Consider the following 16,498-nt stretch of genomic DNA (forward strand, 5'->3'; position numbering starts at 1 on the left):
TAATCTAGCTGCCACTGTGTTGAATGATCAGTGTCTCAGTTTCTCTTCTGTGTGTATTTTGTAGGTCTCCATCACATTTTTGCCCAGAGGTAGAGGGGATTATGCGCAGTTTTGGGATGTTGAATGTCACCCTCTTAAGGAGCCTCACATGAAACACACTTTGAGATTCCAACTCTCTGGACAGGTGAGTAGTAAATGAATTTAAGTAAATCATTGTGTGTATTTTAAAAACAGAAAGGAAATTAACAAGAAAAATTGGCCTGAAAATGCAGAATATAGTCCCATAATCCTAATTTTCTTGTTTGTCTGTATTAATTGGCATGTTTGATGTCTGGGTTTGGCTATATTGTTCATACAGCCCATGAAACCCATGTTTGACTTAATCATGTAAGAAACTGTGTGCGTGTGCATCATGCATGCATGTGGGCACATGAGAGAGAGAGGAACCAGGCAGTACAGAGTACAGAGCTTGCAATTTAGGGGATTTAAAAATCTTAAATCTCCTTTTAAAAATTTTTAAAGGAAATGGTAGAGTTCAAATAAGTAAATGTCCATATAGTTTCTTAGTTTTCATTTCTTCTTCCTTATCCTGTGATTTTTCTGTACAGAGCATCGAAGCGGAAAATGAGCCTGAAAACGCACCCCTTTCCACGGATTCCCTCGTTAAAATCGATCATTTAGTGAAGCCCCGAAGACAAGCTGTGTCGGAGGCTTCTGCTCGCATACCTGAGTATGTTGTTTCTGTCATTCTTACAAGTTTTTTACCAGTACTTTATTGAGGAATAGAGTCAGTAAAATGCTTGATGACTTTACCTGAGTTCACATGCGTTACCAGCACTCCAACCACAATACAGAATATTCCTCTCGCCCAAAAATTTCTTACCTGTCCCTTTGCAGTCAAGATCTGTCCTGTTCTGATTTCTGTCATCATAGATTCGTTTTGCTTGAACTTCACATATATATGTATGTATGTATATATTCTTTGTGTCTGGCTTCTTTTTTTCCACATACTATTTTTTTTTTTTTTTTTTTGAGATGGAGTCTCACGCTCTTGCCCAGGCTGGAGTGCAGTGGCGCGATCTCGGCTCACTGCAAGCTCCGCCTCCCGGGTTCCCGCCATTCTCCTGCCTCAGCCTCCTGAGTAGCTGGGACTACAGGCGCCCGCCACCGCGCCCGGCTAATTTTTTGTATTTTTAGTAGAGACGGGGTTTCACTGTGGTCTCGATCTCCTGACCTTGTGATACGCCCGCCTCGGCCTCCCAAAGTGCTGGGATTACAGGCTTGAGCCACCGCGCCCGGCCTCTCCACATACTATTTTTAAGAATTCATTCATGTTATTGAATGTACCTATAGTTCATTTCTTTTTATTGTTTGGTATTCCATTAAATGAACATGTCACAATTTATTCATTTTCCTGTTGACTTTTGGATGTCTTATAATTTGGAACTCTTATGAATTAAGGTGCTTTGAACATTACTTTATGTGCATTTCTGAAGATGACAAACATTTTCATTTCTTTTGAGTAAAAATACCTAATTTTACCCAAAATTGCCGGGTCACATGATAACCATGTGTTAAACTTTAAAATAAACTGCCAAATAGTTTTCCCTAAATAGTTGTACCATTTTATGTTCCCATAAACAGCATATGAAAGTAGATTCTTAAAAAGCTTTAAAATGTAAAACTTATACCAGCCGCATATATAGCTTTAATGAGAATATTATTTAGTATTATACCTAGTGAAAATATTTCTTATAATCCTTAATTAGTAATTAGGTCTAATTAAGTTCTGGAGGAAGATGCCTGGAAAGACAATATATGTAAAATATCTGCTGAATTTAATATAAATTTAGTCATTTATTTTTTGGGAGCCAATAATGCATTTGGAAGAAATTAGAGCCCTTTAAAGAATGCGTGTTCTTGGCACACTCCCTCTGGCTGTTACGCCTCACTTCTTTCTCGCCCTCTGAGCCCCGTCCTCCACGTCTCCCTTCTGGAGACACAGCCTCGCCAACCCACAGCTCACACTGGCTGGGGGGAAACAAACAAGAAACGGGGAGAAGTTACAGAGGCAGCTTGGTCTGTGAAACCTGGGAAGGACTTGCCTGAAAGGGGACATTTAAGTTGAGGAGGATGAGTGGAAATGGCCTAGGTGAGGAGGGTGGGAGAAGTTCCCAGGAGCCGTTCGGTGTGAGAGGGGAGTGGGGGGGCAAGGCCAGAGCTGGGCCTAGGAGGTGGCTGCTCTTCTGGAGAGCTGGGAAGCCGGGAGTGACATGATCGGGTGTGCGTGTATAGGACAGTCCCCTGGCTGTGGTGTGACTGATAGGATGGAGGTGAGGAGGGGCTATTTTAAAGGAGTCCAGGAGTAAAATAGTGTCAAGGAATAGGAAGAGAACAGGCAGACTGGAGATAGGAGGGCCTCTGCGATGGACTGGATGAAGGGTGATGGCTGTGAGAAGGTCGGCTTCCGGATACCATTCAGCAAACACAAGTGGAGGATCAGGTTTGAGGACAAAAATCACAAGTTCATTTTTGTATTTGTGGAGACTGAAGGTGTTTGAGCTATCCTGAGGGACCATTGTGTATTGACTGAATAGATAGGGCTGCTGGGGGGTGCCCCTGTGAGGGGAAGGTCAGATGCACAGAGAGTTGGGGGTGGAGGGGAGCCTGCAGAGACCCGGGAGTGGCTGGAGAAAGGGGAGGCAGATGTGCAGGGTTCAGGAAGCCCAGGCAAGAGCCAGTGCCACCGCCAGCAAACATTGCCTGGAGGCCATACCTGCATCAGGCGCTTGGAGCAGCCTGTGTCCCAGTGATAGTGAAGTACAGTTGGTACTGCAGCGTGAGGGGCCAGGTGAAGTGAACTGAGGTAAAGGGCCACCTTCATACAAACTGGGCTTCTGGCCGGTAGAGACCCAGGCTGTGAGGAGAGGGAGGCCTACCCTGCACACTTCGTGAGAGGATTCCTGCTGTCATCTTCTTCACGTAAATTAGATAAGTTGTCATTACAAAACCTATATTTGAAAATAAATTGCCAGGAAAAACACAAATTAATGGCAATACTACATAATTTTAATATATAAAAATAGTTTTAAGTTACTGTAGATTTCAAATTCTTAACTTTTACGTCTATTCCCAAAGCAGGCAGCTTGATGTGACTGCTCGCGGAGTTTATGCCCCAGAAGATGTGTACAAGTTCCTGCCGACTAGTGTAGGGGAATCACGGACACTCAAAGTCAATCTGCGAAATAATTCTTTTATTACACACTCGGTAAGTTGGAAATATTACTATGGGTTTTGGAAAAATAAATGCATTCAACTCAGATAACAAACATTTTCCTGATGATTCTATAGACTATATTTAAGTTGTAGTAATGAGGTAATTTTTAAAAATGCAATATAAGGCCAGGTACAGTGACTGACACCTGTAATTCAGGACTTTGGGAGGCCAAGGCAGGGGGATTGTTTGAGCCCGGGAGTTTGAGACCAACCTGGGCAATATAGTAAGACTCCATCTCTACCAAAAAAAAAAAAAAAAAATTAACAGGGCATGGTGGCACGTACCTGTAGTCCCAGCTACTTGGGTGGGGGCTGAGATGAGAGGATCGCTTTAGCCTGGGAGGGTGAGGCTGCAGTGAGCCATGATTGTGCCACTGCACTTCAGCCAGGGTGACAGAGAAAGACCCTGCTCCCATCCCCCCCAGAATTCCTTAATGTTGTATTTGAAAATAAACCCACTGGAAGTTCATCACCCTTTACTTGAAAATCAAAAATTTGTTTTTATATTTTAATTTTTAACTTTTTCTTTTTCTTCTGTACTATTATACACACATATTTCTGGACAGCCTTTACTTTAGTTAAAACTAGATTAAATTCATGTTAAAATTTTCTTAAATATGTTTTCATTGCATTAGCATTTGTTGTCCTACCTAATTTTGTGGCAATACCTAAATTTACGAAATGTATCTGTAATACATAAATGCATGGTATGCTTATGTATGCTAAAAGATCTAATTTTCCTAACTTTATAAAGTGTTTTCTATTAAATTCCAGCTGAAGTTTTTGAGTCCCAGAGAGCCATTCTATGTCAAACATTCCAAGTACTCTCTGAGGTAAGTATATCGCAGATCACAGGGTTCTCATCAGCGATGCAGGACTTTTGTTTCTTGGGAGTTGGGGCTTGTGAGGTCTCCTCTGCTGCAGGTCCTCCAGATTCCTCACCAGCACCGAACAGCGTTAATCAAATGAGTGTTCGCAAGTAGAAGCAGAGAAAAGGAGCCTGCAGGGGACAGCTCCGACTGTCCGTGGTGCACTTAGCAGTGCCGCAGGGCGCAGCATTTGGGCTGGTGTGACTTCTCCCACCCAGGATTTGCAGCCACATAAATCTTAGAGCTGTAATCATCTTAAGATTGACTTTTAGAGTAATTCCTGTTTCAAATGTTATTTCACTGGTACGCTGAGAGTCAAGGACTTAGATTTTCATTAATTGGGACAAAAACCTTTCCAGGTTAATTGGGAAAACTTTTATTGTGTTTTTCAGTTGCCATTCTTCAGACCCCGCTTACTATTCTTAATCAGGGCCTCATTTTCTTATCATCCTTGCTAATTTTCTTTTCTATATGATGCACGTTTAGGTTGAACTCTCGAACTGGGTTGTCATTGTTATTTAGAACTTAATAGTAGGGTTCTGTTGGACTTAATGCTGAATAATAATTTTAATTTCATCTTTGAATCTTTTAAGTCATTTAATTATTGTAAAGTCTCTCATGTTAGCATTAGGAGACTATTCCAGAAACATGTTCTATTCTATGAAAATTTGGACCACTCTGCAATCATTCTAGGCCTGCCATTTATTCACTTACTAAGACCAGTGGTGCTGTACAATTGAAGCTCACTCACAGCCCTGGATACTGGAAATGTGGCTTGATTGAAGACTGTTCCTTCTACCTTACTCTTTCTTTTTATTCTTATGTCTCTCACACCACCTCTTCCTTCTATGGACTATAAAATATTTTAATATGCTTGAGGGCTGAACCCTTCCTTTCGCTCCCAGGAGACTGAAGGCGCAAACTATAGATTTTAGTTCTGAAAATTCAACAATGAATACATCTAAAAATTTTAAACTTGATAAACTCTTTGGCCTCAATTTCCTTATTTGTAAAATGGGGATGCCAATGCTAGCTACTGACAGCGTAGAATTGTGAGGAATATAAGAGATGTGGTAATAATGCCCAGACATAGCAAGTGTCAGTGTCAATATCTTCATCATCATCATCATCATCATCAAATCTCCCCTGTAGGTGACCTTGGCTGGCAGGATGCATCAACGCTCACTCTACAGATTTTGATAGAACCTCATTTTATTATCAGTGTGTCTTCATTTAATCCCTGTGACAACTACATAGAAGAGAAAGGCCCAAGTTTAAAAATCAGCCAAATTCAAGTTTTCCAACTTCTGTTCTCCAAGTTCTCCTCTCATAGTAGTCTGTGGATCTCTCCAGTTATTGTAGGCTGCCCCAATTGATTTGAGACTAGTGAGTGATGCTCTAGTGTGTGTAATAATAGGTTGGAACTACTAACATACATGGTAGCACGACTGCAGAGGCAATTAGTTTATTCAGAAAAAGATCATTTAAATTTCTAATTGTTGTAACTATTTTTAGTAACTGAGTACAAATAGATACTGAATAAATTATCCTGAACACTGTTATTATCTAAACTTAAATTTTATCATAACTGCATTATTCATTCTGCTTCCTCAGATTGGGTCACATCCCACATCTTCACCAGCAAAATGTTTTGCAGGGTATATTTTTGAACATGCAGTGGATCAATGGAATACTTCTGTAAAAACTGGCATACATCTGTCACAAATTGGAAGGACTTTAGATTTTTATTTCAAGGAGCTCTTCTTACCTTAAAAAATATTTTTTTAGGCCGGGTGCGGTTGCTCACAACTGTAATCCCAGCACTTTGGGAGGCCGAGGCAGGTGGGTCACGTGAGGTCAGGAGTTTGGACCAGCCTGGCCAACATAATGAAACCCCATCTCCACTAAAACTACAAAAATTAGCCACACATGGTGGCAGGCGCCTGTAATCCCAGCTACTTGGGAGGCTGAGGCGGGAGAATAGCTTGAACCTGGGAGGCGGTTGTTGTAGTGAGCTGAGATCACGCCACTGTACTCCAGCCTGGGCAACAAGAGTGAAACTCTGTCTCAAATTTAAATAAATAAATAAATAAAATATTTTTCAAAGCTTCTAAACAAAGTTTCATTAAAAAAATTATCTTGAATAGTACCAACTTTAAAAAAAGAATATTTACATACACCCCATCCTCATCTGTAGTTTTGATAAAGCATCATTATTTAAAATAACTTGTTAAATTGCAGCTTTATGTCACTGTTCTCCATTTTATGGCTAGGTATGAGGCAGTCAAAACTTCCCTGCAGTTAAACATTCATTTTCCAACTTCCATTATTGAATACGTCGTCATTTCAGATTCTTTTTTGATGTTATATTCTTTGCTTAATTTGCCTTCACAGATTTTTTTTAAAGAATTGCTTTTCTGCCAAAATTTGTGGGCCAATTCAGATTTGACTCTTTGCAGAGAAAGAACCTAAACCTATTTCATCACAATAGTGCTACAGATGGCGGAGTCTATTTCTGACATGGAGTGTAGGGACAAGACCAGCCGAGTGGGAATCAGACAAGGGGATTTTTGAAAGATGCCTAGAACATTTTTAATGAGAAGCTCGTCTCAATGAGATGACATTTTGCTTAGCTTCAACTTGTTTTCTATAAACCACTTTTGAGAGATGAAATGTGTTTCTTGCTGGTCATGTAAAAGTAGACATTTTTGTGGACATGAACTTGTAGACTTGCCGTCCCAGTGCTTGAAATTAAGAGTCACAAATTACAGCACTGCCTTCCTGTGCAGCCTGTGTCATGTTAATGGCATCAGAAGGAACTTAGAAACATGAGAAACTATTTTTAAATTAAGCAAAATTTGGACAGTTCAATTAAGTTAGCATTTAAAATAGTATCGCAAGGTGCATAGTTTGTATTCTGAACATATTTAAATCTTTTTAAACTTTGATGCTTTGAAGATAAATTTGAATGAAATAATTTTATACTTTATTAGTGGCAGACACTTACGTTATTCCGATTATGGTGAGTTTCCAGAAAATCTTCATCGATACTATCACTGTGGGGCTATAGGGTAAATGCATGATAGTATCGATTTCAGCAATAGCTTTAATAGCAGCAGCTCATTGTAAATTTGGTAAAGTATGAGTAAGAAAATCGTGTGTATGAAGTACTAATTCTGTGATCTGTTTAACCAAATGAACTAAACTCTGGGTTACAGGAAACTTTTTAAGTAAATTTTAGGCAAAGAAAGGTGGAAACACTGGCTCCTCTATAACAGAGAATGGCCTGTGTTGACCTTGGAGAAGCAGCAGGACAGTAGAGGCAGATGCCACCGGAACCCCAGTGACAGTTCTTACCACAGAACTGAAGTCATAGGCACTTACGGCATTGTGTGCTGTTGTATTTGTCCCAAACACGAGACACTGTGACTTTAGACAAAGGCTTACAAAACATAATTGCCAGATGAGAGCAACAGTTAGCTTGCCTTGGCAGTGGAACAAAATCTGTGTTCTTAAAGCCCTGAGAAGCGCCAGGCGCGGTGGCTCAAGCCTGTAATCCCAGCACTTTGGGAGGCCGAGACGGGCGGATCACTAGGTCAGGAGATCGAGACCATCCTGGCGAACACGGTGAAACCCCGTCTCTACTAAAAAATACAAAAAACTAGCCGGGCGAGGCGGCGGGCGCCTGTAGTCCCAGCTACTCGGGAGGCTGAGGCAGGAGAATGGCGTAAACCCGGGGGGCGGAGCTTGCAGTGAGCTGAGATCCGGCCACTGCACTCCAGCCCGGGCGACAGAGCCAGACTCCGTCTCAAAAAAAAAAAAAAAAAAAAAAAAAAAAGCCCTGAGAAGCAATTCCCAGCCTTTCGTTAATCACAGTTTTCATTTGTTAGATCACCCTGTGCTCTATGACACCATTAACTACACATTTCCAAAGTAATAATAGGAATATAGTCATCTGTAGGGTACAGGAGATACTTACTTACAAAGAAGCACTTTTTCCAAGGCCCCGGGAGCCGTGGGGCTGCTCTCTGTAAGCCCCGGCACTAGCCTGGGAAAGTGGCTGTTCCTCGTAGGCTGTCAACTGGTTCCAGCTGAAGGAGGCAGAAGAGTTCCCCCAAGAAGGCACAGGGGTTTTGCCCAGTGCGGAGGTCAGTAAGCACGAATGTATGATAGATTGTAAGTAAGGTAATAGGGAAAAGGAAACATTGCTAACAGGTTTTTTTTGTAAGGGTTCTTTTTTGAGGGTTCTAAGTGATCTCTTTCTTATCTTTTTTAAAAGAATTTGTTTATGTTTCTACTTAGTCCCAAAAAGCATCTTTCTCTTAACCTATTGTTTCATGCACATCTAATCCCAGCTGAGGTGTGGTAGCTAATAGGTTTCGCCTCAACTGTGCCCTCATGTCCTTGCACAGTGCAGGGTGCACAATCCTGGCAGACCTTGCCTGTCATTTGAGAGAGAAGGACAGTTCCTAGAAAAGTGACAAGCCAAGGAACAGAGTTATCATTGAGCTGCAGTGACTTCTCACCCACGTGTGGGAACAAATTTTATTACCTTTTTCAGTTTCTTTGATAATGGTGTTACCTTGCATGTGCTAATGTACTGGCTTTTTTTTTCTGTAGAAAGTGTTCCTTTAAAAAAATGTTTCGGGCCGGGCATGGTGGCTCACGCGTGTGATCCCAACATTTTGGGGGAGGCCAAGACGGGCGGCTCATCTGAGGTCAGGAGTTCAAGATCAGCTTGGCCAACATGTGAAACCCTACCTCTACTAAAAATACAAAAAGTAGGCCAGATGCGGTGGCTCACACCTGTAATCCCAGCACTTTGGGAGGTCGAGGAGGGCAGATCATGAGGTCAAGAGATGAAGACCATCCTGGCTAACATGGTGAAACCCTGTCTCTACTAAAAATACAAAAATTAGCTGGGCATGGTGGCGGGCGCCTGTAGTCCCAGCTACTCAGGAAGCTGAGGCAGAAGAATTGCTTGAACCCAGGAGGCAGAGGTTGCAGTGAGCCGAGATCGTGCCACTGCACTCCAGCCTGGCAACAGAGCGAGACTCCGTCTCAAAAAAAAAAAAAAAAGTAACCAGACCTGGTGACGTATGCCTGTAGTCCCAGCTACTCAGGAGGTTGAGTCAGGAGATTGGCTTGAACCAGGGAAACAGGTTGCAGTGAGCTGAGATTGCGCCACTGCACTCCAGCTTGGGCGACAGAGCGAGAATCCATCTGAAAAAAAAAATGTTTTGAAAGAAAAGAAAGAAGTGTAGTTGCTAGAATTTGTAGGTTCCACTAAGCCCTTTCCACGTAGATGGAGCCTTCAGGGAGCTGGAGCTGGGTGTACACAGCCTGATGGCCTCTCTGCTCCCTAGATGTGTTTCTGCTCTGCGTGCCTTTGCAGGTAAATCCATCATAGCTAGAGAGAGGATCTGAACTAGACCTCCCCACTGGGTTCAGAGGACTTTCCCACTACCTTTTCCCGTGTGTGTGTGTGTGTGTGTGTGTGTAGATTAAATTAGTTCTTAATAATAGTACTACAAAGTACTTTTTAAAGTATATCCATCTTGCTGGGAGTGTTCTATAGCTGTATTAAATGTTGTAGTTCTTTCTAAATTGCATTCCAGTTTATTCCGTGTATCTGTAAATCTAAAGCAGATGATATATTTTAATCACAGTAGACTGAAATTTTCAGTTTAATATAGAACAGTTCTATATTCTGTGATGAAATTTGTTAATAATGAGTTCTTCCAGAGATTTGTTTTGGGATATTTTATTATTTTTAGTAATTCATACGTTATAATGCCTCTTAAATAGGCAAATGGTACTATATATATCCAAGTATTGACCGCCAACATGAAACAGAAAATTGTAGGTAATGCCATGGGCCAGATTAGATTTGTTTTAAAAAGTACGTTATCTTTGACATGGTAAAACAAGTGTAATGCATTTGGGAAAAATAACCCAGCCTTTAAATAAAAATATAGAAAGATATACATACACACCTTTGCGCTATATAGATATATTTAAGAACATCCATTATCTGTATTATCAGTTATATCCAGGAAAAGGCTTTGAAATACTGAAGCTGTTTTCTAAACCTCGTGCCCGGTGTACTCTTGTGCACCCAAGAGCCGACACTGCTGGGTTTTTCAGGACAGATGCTGGAAACCGAAACGTACATCACTTCTGGTTGCCAGGCTGTAAAACACACAGCTCTGAGACCAGACTAAGGGGTGAAGTTCCTTCCCCGAGCTCAGAACGTCCACTTAAAAACGGCTAAGCCTTGAGGCTGATGACATCACATGGGCTGTGTGTCATACGTGTGTAGCCTCATTCACACTGTGAATAACTTGTTAAATTGCATGTTTTGAGGTGTATTTTGAAGCTCTTAGGACATAGTTTTAGGGACAAAAACAAACCCCCCAGAATACTATTTTTAACCATAGGGCACTCGTTACCTGCCTCTATATACTGTAATCTGAAAGTAAAGTTTCTAGAATATTTTTGATGAAAGTTTCGAGCCGGGCGTGGTGGCTCACGCCTGTAATCCTAGCACTTTGGGAGACCAAGGCGGGCGGATCACTTTAGGCCGGGAGTTTGAAATCAGCCTGGCTGGCCGGGCGCGGTGGCTCACGCCTGTAATCCCAGCACTTTGGGAGGCCGAGGCGGGCGGATCACAAGGTCAGGAGATCGAGACCACGGTGAAACCCCGTCTCTACTAAAAATACAAAAAATTAGCCGGGCGCGGTGGCGGGCGCCTGTAGTCCCAGCTACTCAGGAGGCTGAGGCAGGAGAATGGCGTAAACCCAGGAGGCGGAGCTTGCAGTGAGCCGAGATCGCGCCACTGCACTCCAGCCTGGGCGACAGAGCGAGACTCCGTCTCAAAAAAAAAAAAAAAAAAAAAAAAAAAACGAAATCAGCCTGGCCGACATGGTGAAACCCCGCCTCTACTAAAAACACAAACATTAGCTGGGTGCGGTGGCGGGCGCCTGTAATCCCAGCCACTCAGGAGGCTGAGGCAGGAGAATTGCTTGAACCCGGGATGCCGAAGTGGGGTGCCATTGCACCCCAGCCTGGGCGTCAGGAGTGAAACTACGTCTCAAAAAAAAAAGTTTCATATGAATTTTAGAGCAAAACCTGCACAGCCCATTAATGATAGGGTTGGGACAAGTTGTTTTAATCTTTCCAGTACAATATGCTATCTGGACTGAGTAAAACGGGCAATTAGGGTGTTCCCGAACCCTTTCTTAGGTAGATAGCTTTTGCAGGCAGAATATAAAACTGTATATATGATAGTTTAGACATCTTATTTTCCTTTTTGTATATTAATAGTTGCTGAATAGCCAGGAATATATATGTATGTAATACTGTTTTAATCCAATTTTAGATTTTTCTCTCCTTTGTGTCATTTTCTCTTTAAATAATAGCATCAAAGAAATTATAAATACATTTAAGCTGAATGTGGCTTGACCGAGCTCTTTCGTCAACACCTGAGCCAGGCGCTGTGCTGCCTGGGACAGGGTTGCAGGTACTGTCACGACATGCCGCTGTCATGTGCCTCTCTCTTTCCAGAGCCCAGCATTACATCAACATGCCCGTGCAGTTCAAACCGAAGTCCGCAGGCAAATTTGAAGCTTTGCTTGTCATTCAAACAGATGAAGGCAAGAGTATTGCTATTCGACTAATTGGTGAAGCTCTTGGAAAAAATTAACTAGAATACATTTTTGTGTAAAGTAAATTACATAAGTTGTACTTTGTTAACTTTATCTTTCTACACTACAATTATGCTTTTGTATATATATTTTGTATGATAAATTGGATATCTATAATTGTAGATTTTTTTTACAAGCTAATACTGAAGACTTGACTGAAATATCATGTATCTAGCCTACAGTATTGTACTTAACTTTTACAGGTGAGAAGCGAGTTCTCTGTTTGCACTGATTATGATATTCTGAATAAATATGGAATATATTTTAATGTATATCCAGAAGTTTTTCAGTAAGCGTGTCTTTTTTATAATGTCATACAGAAATTAAATATCACTTTATTCTGTTAATTATTTTCAAGCTTCTGTGTCTGTTCTGTGATTTTTATCCTCCATCGCACAGTTTCCTTTCTCCTAAGAAATTCCTTCTCTGTTCCACTTTTAGCCAGTTGCCCAAAGTAGAACGGACAACTTGCTTTTCAAGCAGCTGGTTATTTTACCGAGAGGGGAAGCCTCCCTAGTCTGTGCAAACACAGTGAAGAGGTTCCCACGTTGGTATCTTGAGTCTTTACATCTCCTCTGACCTCACATACTGTATGTAAAGCTAGACAGGACAACTGCTGCAGAAGCTGGCACAGATGGGGTAGGTTCCAGTGGGACGCAGGGAGGGAAACAGCAGGCCCCGAGAGCTGTCGATGGTAGGCTTGAGGTCGAGGCGGTGACACGGTTTTTTGTTTTTTGTTTTTTGTTTTTGAGACGGAGTCACGCTTTGTCCCCCAGGCTGGAGTGCAGTGACGCGATCTCAGCTCACTGCAAGCTCCGCCTTCCGGGTTCACACTATTCTCCTGCCTCAGCCTCCGGGGTAACTGAGACTACAGGTGCCCGCCACCACGCCCGGCTAGTTTCTTGTATTTTTAGTAGAGACAGGGTTTCACCACGTTAGCCAGGATGGTCTCGATCTCCTGACCTCGTGAATCCGCCCGTCCCGGCCTCCCAAAGTGCTGGGATTCCAGGCGTGAGCCGCCGCGCCCGGCCAGTGACACGGTTTTACCCAGGAGGGACGTAGTTATTAATTGCTCTTCTCACCGTTATTCGAGAGTCTCCTGATGAGGCTTTCTGAGCCCCAGCTCATTGCCTTTGTCTTTGAAGCAACAAAATCCCAGATTTGTGTAGTTGCTTGGGGATGATCACAGTTGGATATTATGTGGAGCAGAAAGACCTCGGGGCTTGTGGAAAGCTGGCCGGAAGACTTAAACCAATTACAGTTTAAGAGCAATGACTGTGAGCTCGAGAGAAAAACAGATCCCTTTTTCCTTTTTCCACTTCACTTTACTTTTGCTGAGTAATTTTTGCTTAGAAATCAAATTTGTAAAAACATTTTTTTCACAAGTTAAACAGGTGGTACTTTTACTGATACTGCTTGACTTCTAGATTTTGTGCATCAAATATGGGATGACCTCATGCTTGAATTTGTGCTTATTGGACAACATTCAGCCTTAAAAGTTTTAAAACCATGCTATTGCTTTTTAAGACTGTTTGCCATGGTCTTTTAAGTGTTTGCCAAGGTCAGTTCATAGCAGTCATAATAGTTTCAATTCTGTGCAGCTGTTACTTTGCCTTTCAATTTATATTCAGAAGGTCAAAAAACAGGGTTAAACGACAAAACTATAAAGGTGACTCTTATTTATTTGTTTTAAGACAGAGTTTAACGCTGTCGCCCAGGCTGAAGTGCAGTGGCACAATCTCGGCTCACTACGACCTCCATCTGGAGTTCAAATGATTCTCCTGTCTCAGCCTCCCGAGTAGCTGGGATTACAGGCGCCCACCACTATGCCAGCTAATTTTTTTGTTTTTAGTAGAGACAGGGTTTCGCCATGTTGGCCAGGCTGGCCTCAAACCCCTGACCTCAGGTGATCTGCCCACCTCTGCCTCCCAAAGTGCTGGGATTACAGGCGTGAGCCACTGTGCCTGGCCAAAGGTGACTCTTCTTTAAAAGTGTCTTTTAGGGATCTGCAGTTTGTCCTATGCCTCCGTGATTTGGAAACATGATGCTTGGCGTTTGAAGAGCAGGTGGGTATGAACAAATGATTTGTGCAACCAGTCACCACTCCTAAAGCAAATGCAGACTACGCTGTCTTCAAGACAGCTGCCAGCGTGAGAACAGTGCCTGGGCAAGGTTGTTGCAGAAGCTTTAGCAATCTCCGTTCTTCCCCGTCCCTTCCCACACTGATGTCTTCAATCTCCACCTCTCCTCTGAGCTCCGGACTCGTGGGTCCAGCCAGATGCTTCCATTTGGTTGTCACGTAGGCGGCTCAGACTTGTGATTCTCTCCCTGCCTCACGGGCTTCGCCTTGCTTTCCTCATTCTACCAACCCATTTCCTTACCCTCAAGCCCTCACATCGCTCCCTCTAAATGGTGCCTCTAACAAATCCTCATCCATCCGTCTCAGCACTGGCCACAGCAGCCTCAGCTCAGTCATCTCTGAGGCCACTGCAGTCATCTCCTCACCAGACCACCTGCTTGCTCTTAGCTCCAGATCCTTCTCTCCACGGAAGACGGGGTTATCTTTTGAAAGAGGTAAACCAGAGCCTAGGTTCCCTGCGTATATGTGAGGCTAGTCACCTGCACATGGCATAAAGCCCAGATTCGTCCCTGTGGTCTGGAGGTCCTCACCCCCGGCCACTGCCATCCCCCCTGAGCTGCAGCTGAGTGGCCTCCCTGCTCTTCCAGCCAGCTCCGTGCTCATGTCTCAGGTTCTTCCCCAGGCTTTGGTGTGGCCAGCTCCGCTTCTCAGAGAGGCTCTCCTGCCCCATCCAAGGCAAGCTCTTCCTCCACGCATCACACCGTCCGTTGTGGTGTGGCCTTCATGTCCGCCGCATGTGTTCCTACTTGTTTGCTCTCCCTCCTGTGGCATGTAAGGTCTGCATGACAGGACACCTGGCTGACCCTGCGCGCCCGCATCCTCAGCACCTGGACAGCCTCGCGTGGCCCGCAGGAGTGTGACTGACCGCCGAGTGGCTCTGGTGCGTTTGCCACACTCTCCTGTTCTGGAAGGCTGGCTGCCCACCATCTGCCCTGCTGCAGATGCCCAGCTGTTTCTCCCCACTCCCAGTAAACACTCTTCTCGAGAGAGCCTCCATGTTTGCCCCAAGATTTCTTAGCGGTTTCTTATGCGTCTCCAGGACATATTTCCTAGTAGTAACAGCTAAATGTTTACTGGTGCTTCAGTGTGCCAAGCAGTGTCCTAGGTGCTCTGTGTCTGCTGTGGTACTTAATTCTCAACAGCTTTATGGAGAGTGGGCTTTTTATGGTGGAGGGACCTGAGAGTGGAGAGGAGGGACACAGCCCTTCCTCCTACGGTGGTCTGTCCACAGTGGCATCTGTGGACAGAGATGGATTTGTAGGAGGCTGGGGCTGGTCTGGCCCACGGAGTTGATACTTGTATTACGTAAAGAAAGTAAGGCTCAGAGGGGTTAAGTAATTCACCAGAAGTCACACGGTTAAAACGTTTGAGCTAGGATTCAAACCTTGTTTTTTTCTGACTTAGGTACCCAGTCACAGATGGTGAAAACTATTCTCAGCGTAGAAAACATGGAGCATTGGTGTACGGCTGCTTCTAAAAGTTTGTGTTTGGTTGTAAAGCAGACCTAAGATTGCAAATTAATGTGTCCTGCAGCTAAGATTACTGGAGTCCACAGGAGTGAGGATACTTCTCTTGTCAAGCAGGTAAGACATTCCGCAGGCAAAACTTAAAGTTCTGTACAGCTCAGTGATGATTAATGTGCATCATTACTGATTTAATGAGTCCAGAGACGAGACTGTGTAAGAGGACAGCTGTTTTTAGTTTTCAGTAAAACTGAGGTTGGGATGATTCTTTATATGCAATACATAGATTTTATGGGACACAGATTTCTGGGCAGAATTACACTGGGCTGTTTCTCACAACTGTGAACTTGTTCTCTTAACTAACATTCCCCCTTTTCAATTCAGTATTAAGTTTTCAAATTTTGATACTTAACATGATAGATTATTTCATAGAAGATTGATGAAAGCCTTGCTCTAAAGTGAAAAACTGTTTTCCCAGCCTCTTCCTGTATTAGATCATTTTTTAATATGTCTTTTTCATTAATGAAAACCCACTTGTCAGTTCTCTTAAAGGTACATTTCCTGGCCACTGCACGCTTTTGATACCCAACTCGGTTAGGATGTGTGGGTTTCATATTGATGCTTCCTAAACTCTCAGAGCAGATCCACTTGGCATCTGATAAATTTTACTCACTGTTTAACTTTTATGCAAGTTTTTAGGTTTGCTAGTTGGCTTTTATTGAATTTCAAAATGCCACTTAGCGAACCCCACAAACACAGGCCCAGCTTCTTGTCAGTTCACCTGTCTGTGTCACAGCCATACACACTTAGGACTCCTTGCTCCACACCCCCTTCCAGGTCCAAAAATCCCACAGGACCACGTTAGGGGAAATGGTTTGATACGAATTTATTTTTAAGGATTAGTTTGTTGACTTGTTTTGTGTTTTTACACTATTTCCTGTATTACCTGAGCATGGATAGGAGAATGAACAGATAACTATGAAAATGTTCAGAGCAGTGCCATTCTAAAATAGTTCCTTTGCAAACAGGATTATTAGAGTAAGA

At 43.0% G+C, this 16,498-nt stretch overlaps 1 protein-coding gene across 22 annotated transcripts in view; it reads left to right on the forward strand.

Annotated features, from left to right (window-relative positions):
* The window catches only part of CEP192 (centrosomal protein 192), a 142,937-nt gene extending 130,739 nt beyond the window's left edge, over positions 1–12,198 (forward strand). For 18 of the 22 annotated variants that reach the window (XM_077975353.1, XM_028837885.2, XM_028837890.2 and 15 more), the window contains 5 exons: positions 65–184; positions 609–730; positions 3,139–3,268; positions 4,051–4,109; positions 11,712–12,198. In XM_077975353.1, the coding sequence (XP_077831479.1) occupies positions 65–184; positions 609–730; positions 3,139–3,268; positions 4,051–4,109; positions 11,712–11,850 (570 nt within the window). In that variant the 3' untranslated portion in view covers positions 11,851–12,198. The remainder of the gene's footprint in view (positions 1–64; positions 185–608; positions 731–3,138; positions 3,269–4,050; positions 4,110–11,711) is intronic. The other 4 variants (XM_028837887.2, XM_077975346.1, XM_077975351.1 and 1 more) reach the window with 1 other exon arrangement.
* The last annotated feature ends 4,300 nt before the right edge of the window (positions 12,199–16,498 follow it).

The sequence above is a fragment of the Macaca mulatta genome, chromosome 18 (assembly GCF_049350105.2).
Source record: "Macaca mulatta isolate MMU2019108-1 chromosome 18, T2T-MMU8v2.0, whole genome shotgun sequence".
Taxonomy (NCBI): domain Eukaryota; kingdom Metazoa; phylum Chordata; class Mammalia; order Primates; family Cercopithecidae; genus Macaca; species Macaca mulatta.